This window comes from Emys orbicularis, chromosome 13 (assembly GCF_028017835.1).
Source record: "Emys orbicularis isolate rEmyOrb1 chromosome 13, rEmyOrb1.hap1, whole genome shotgun sequence".
Lineage (NCBI taxonomy): Eukaryota > Metazoa > Chordata > Testudines > Emydidae > Emys > Emys orbicularis.
In genome coordinates this window covers 5,496,913-5,501,842 of record NC_088695.1, presented here as the reverse complement: position 1 = coordinate 5,501,842, position 4,930 = coordinate 5,496,913, and the positions used below count along the sequence as shown (strand labels likewise).

Here is a 4,930-nt window from a genome sequence, read left to right as displayed (position 1 = left end):
CCCTCTGGGGGGGTTTCCCTTACAGCTGCTGCGATGCTGGGACTCCTCTCCGCGCTCCCCTGCCTGCTTCTCCTCTCCCTGCCGGGCATCAGCTCTGGCTCCGATGACGACGGCACCGTGGTGCTCACCACCAGTGGCCCCATCCGGGGCAAGCGCCTCCAGGCCGGCTCCGGCACAGTGACGGCCTTCCTGGGCATCCCCTACGCCGAGCCCCCCGTGGGGGCCTTGCGCTTCCAGAAACCGCTTCCCCACCAGCCCTGGAGCCACGTCCTGGAGACCACCGGCTTCGGCAATGTCTGCCACCAGCCTCCGCTTACTGGTTACCCTGAGGCCGAAACATGGACACCCAAAAGGCCACAGTCTGAGGACTGCCTCTTCCTCAACATCTGGGTGCCCCATCCCCGGCCCCCCGCACCGGCCCCCATAATCGTCTGGATCCACGGCGGGGGGTTCTACTCAGGTGCAGCCTCCGTCGATGTCTACGACGGGCGCTTCCTAGCCACCACCGGGAACGTGATAGTGGCCTCCATGAACTACCGGCTGGGGGCGCTGGGCTTCCTGTCCCTACCTCCAGCCACCATGGGGAACGCCGGCCTGTGGGACCAGCGCCTGGCGCTGCACTGGCTGCGGGACAACGCAGCCACCTTCGGAGGGGATCCGGCCCGTTTCCTCCTTTTCGGCCAGGACGCTGGGGCTGCGTCAGTCGGCTTCCACCTCCTCTCCCCAGGGAGCCGGCCCCTCTTCACTCGCGCCGCGATGCAGAGCGGAGCCCCGAACGCACCATGGGCCTGGATTTCACTCAGAGAGGCCCAGGAGAGAGGCCGGAGGCTGGGCCAGCTGCTGGGCTGCACCGATAGCGATGACACCGCCCTGGTGGGCTGCCTGCAGGGGAAGGAAGCAGGGGAGTTCCCCAAACATGAGTTCTCCGTCTTGCACCACAGGGAACTGCTGGGGCTGCCCTTTGTGCCGACACCAGATGGGGATTTCCTCCCTGATACACCACCAAGACTCTTGCAGGCTGAGCACGGACAGCCTATGCCTATCGTGGCTGGTTTCACCGCCAATGAAGGCTCCCACATGCTAATCTTTGGTGCCCCCAGCCTCAACCTGAAGAATGCCAGCAATGTCGGCTGGGAGGAGCTGCTGCAGGTGGTGAGGCTCACAGTGCCAGGAGCCCCAGAAGAGGCCGTCCGGGCCGTGGCACAGCGGTACAGCAAGGAAGGGGAGGGGCAGGGCGAGGCACGATACCAATGGGCCATGGATCAAATCGCTGGTGACTACCTCTTTGTGTGCCCGGTAGCTGAGGTGGCTGGGCGGGAGGCGGAGGCCAATAGTTCCGTGTACGCCTACTACTTCACCCACCGCAGGAGCAGCTTGTCTACAACTGAATGGACGGGGGTGCCGCACGGCTCTGAGCTGCGCTACCTGTTCGGGACCCTGGCGTCCGTGGGAAAAGCCAACCACACGCACACGGAGGCCGAGGCAGCGATGAGCCAAAGGATGATGCAGTCCTGCGGCAAGTTCGTCAGCAGCGGGTAAGGGAATCTTCCTGTGCCCCTGAGGCCACCCGGGAAAACAACTAGCCTGTAGCTCTTTGGCCCGGTGTCCGCAACATCCAGGAAGACCCGGCTCAATGCCATGGCAAAGAAGGAGTCCCTTTAAAATGTAGATAACCTGTTTGGTTGAAGCCCCTGACCTAGAGCTGAACTTACTTCCAGGTTAGGGCTAATTCCCTTCTTCCCTCATCAGGATGTCAGTGATCCCATGAACACAACCATCCTCATTCAAGGAAACAAGGTTTTTAGCTAGGAGCTAGTACTCTCAAAGCTCTGCCTGCTCTTTCCCAGCCCTGCCACACAAACGCAGGGGATGTCTCTGCTACAGAGACTATACGGGCATGGCTACACCAATTATCGTGTAGATGCAGCCTGCACCAGCCAAAGGGGTTGCTCCAGCAGTGGAGCAGCAGTCAGGTGTGTGGTTTTCTCACATCTCTGATTGCGTTAAGTGTGGCAACTTAACTTTTAAGCATAGACCAGGGCATAGATACAAAGGCACGCTCCCTTACATCAAAAATAAGCAAGCAAAACTCCCCAAAAAATCTCTTCAACATTCCCCATTCTAGTTCTATCCACCCACCTTGGGCCCATTGATTCTCAGATTAGAGAAGGGAAGGCAGCCATAAAAAAGTAATAATAATAATAATAATATACCACACATGGAAGAAATGAGAAGATGATAGTAATGAATATAAATCAGACATTAGCAATTGTAGAAAATTGAGGAGGGAAGCAAAGAGTCACAAGAAGAAATCTATGACCAGTGGAGTTAAGGACAATAAGGAGTTTTTTAACAATAGTAGGAACAAAAAGAATCCTGACCATGCGATTGGTCCATTACTAGGTGGAAATGGCAGAATTATCAATAGTAATGCAAGTCTACAATAAATCATTCTGTTCTGTATTTGGGGAAAAACAGGTGATATAGTCTCATCGTATGGGGATGACAACACTCTTTCCATTACGCTAGTATCTCTGGAGGATGTTAAACAGAAGCTACCAAAATTAGACATTTTTAAATCAGCAGGTCCAGATAATTTGGATCCAAGAGTTTTAAAAGAGCTGACTAAGGAGCTCTCTGGCCCATTAATGTTGAATTTCAATACATTTTGGAGCACAGGGGAAGTTCCAGAAGATTGGAAGAAAGCTAATGTCATGCCAGTTTATAAAAAAAGGGTAAATGGGATCCCCTGGGTAATTAGAGGGTTTTGATAAATTGGAGAGGATCCAGAGAAGAGCCACAAGAATGACAAAAGGATTAGAAAACCTGTTTTATAGTGATCGAATCAAGGATCTCAATCGATGTAGTTTCCTAAGAGAAGGTGGAGGGGTCTATAAATACCTGCCTGGGTACCAAATATTTAATAATGGGCTTTTCAGTCTAGCCAAGAAAAGTCTGACATGATCTAAAGGTGTGACGTCAAAGCTAGATAAATTCAGACTTCAAATAAGGTATACATTGTTAACAGTCAGAGGAATTAACGATTGGAACAATTTTCTAAGGGTCGTGGTTGATTCTCCATCACTGATGATTAAGATTGCATCTTTTTCTTAAAGATCTGCTTTAGGAATTGTTTGGGGGAACTCCTGTGGCTTGTGTTACAGAGGAGATCAGATGAGATGATCACTTTGGTCCCTTCTGGCCTTGGAATCTATGAATCTAGGAAGGGCCATTGTCTACCCTTTACCCGTGTGTTCTCATACATGCCACCCTGTTCCCATCCCTGCAGTAACACAGCCAATGTGACACATATTGTGAGCTCTACACATGGGAAAATCCCCGATTGTGCAGCATTGGTCACTGCATGGAGCATGTGGGACGTCTGCAGATTACACCTATTAGCAGGCTGGTGCCCCTTCTACTTTCCCATGTACCCACAGGGTGAGCCGGGGAGCTGCATATGCAGATTAGCCCAGTGTCAGGCAGGAAGCTGGCCTCTGTTCCTCTACTTTGCCTACAGAGGGAGCCATAGAGTTGCTGTTCCCCCAGGCCCCCATCTTTCCTCCAGGCAACGTCCCTGCTACTTGCAGGGCTTCAAGCAGAGGGAAACCTTCTAAACTTAGGGCAGCCTGTGGCTTCTGGCTCCTTAAGAACAATGGCAGGTGGTGGCCATCTTTCCTAGGGACAGCCTGGCTGACACGTGAAAGGGCTGTAGGCAAACGACAGCTGACTCAGGGCAGCTTGTGGCTTCAATCTCATTGAGCACAGTGGGAGATGGTGGCCATTTTGGGTTAGGGCAGCATGTGACCTCATCCTACTTGGAAGGACAACTGAGAGGGGCCATCTTAAGTGAGGAAAAATGGTGGCTTCAGACTTCCTTCCAGTTCAGATCCTCCTATCTATGCCCCTATGTTCCCTGACATCCCAGTGTCACTCCTTGTCTCCCCCACCTCCATCCGCGCATGTTGCTCTGCTCCCCGAATTGCCCTTTCCTATGTCTATGAGCACAAAGGATGTCCATCTTCCCTGAGGGAAGCCTGGCTTCAGTCCCATTAGAAACAATGGGGAACAGTGGCCATCTTTCCTAGGGGCAGTCTCACTTTACAAGTGCTGTAGCCCAATGGCAGCCATCATAATTCAGGGCAGCCTGTGACTTCCATGTCATCAAGATCAACGAGGACATTGCTCAACTTTATAAATTTGAGCAATGTCCTCATATGTAGAGAACAAGAGGCAGCCGCCATCTTAACTGAGGGCAGCCTCTGGCTTCAATCTCATTGGGAACAAGGGATAGCAGCCATTTTGGAAAGTGGCCAAGTTTTTCAAGTTGTCTCCTAATGACCCCTGCAACCAGGATGTCAGACTCAAGCCAAAGCATGTTCCCATCCCTGCCCAGGCCTGGTACTAACCTCTGCAGAGTGTGTTGAATTTCCCCACAGGAACCTCACGGGGATAGGGGGCAGCGGGAAGCAGTGGCACCCCTACGACTCCACAAAGCAGAACTTCTTCCGCATCGGACTGGAGCCGCCCCAAGTCAAGGAGACGTCCCCTGCCCACCGCTGCAGCTTCTTGGCATCACTGCTCACAAGGAAGCCGAGCCCTACTGGTGAGCATCAGAGGGCTGAAAGGACAGCAGCCCTAGAGGGGAAAGGCCTCGTGTCTCCCCACCCCTCTGAGCCAGCCAATCCCCACTATCGCTGGGGCTGGATTGGAGCTGGTGCCCCGTAGAGGGGAAATACCCTGGATCACATTCACAAATCCATGGGATCTTCTGGCCTCCTAGAGATGCCCCATTTTCCTGCCTGGGGTAGATCTCACATCCCCTGGGAACTCCAGAACCCATCTCCTGTGGGGCAGCCCCAGGTCAGCCCCATCTTTACTTGCTCAGCCCCTCTGGGTAGGACAATAACACCCGTGTTTCCTGTACCAG

At 53.2% G+C, this 4,930-nt stretch overlaps 1 protein-coding gene across 1 annotated transcript; it reads left to right on the top strand.

Annotated features, from left to right (window-relative positions):
* Positions 1-4,728, top strand: LOC135888148 (acetylcholinesterase-like). The gene is made up of 2 exons (XM_065415959.1): positions 1-1,535; positions 4,440-4,728. The coding sequence occupies exons 1-2, from the start codon at positions 34-36 to the stop codon at positions 4,726-4,728; spliced, it is 1,791 nt and encodes a 596-aa protein (XP_065272031.1). The 5' UTR covers positions 1-33.
* The last annotated feature ends 202 nt before the right edge of the window (positions 4,729-4,930 follow it).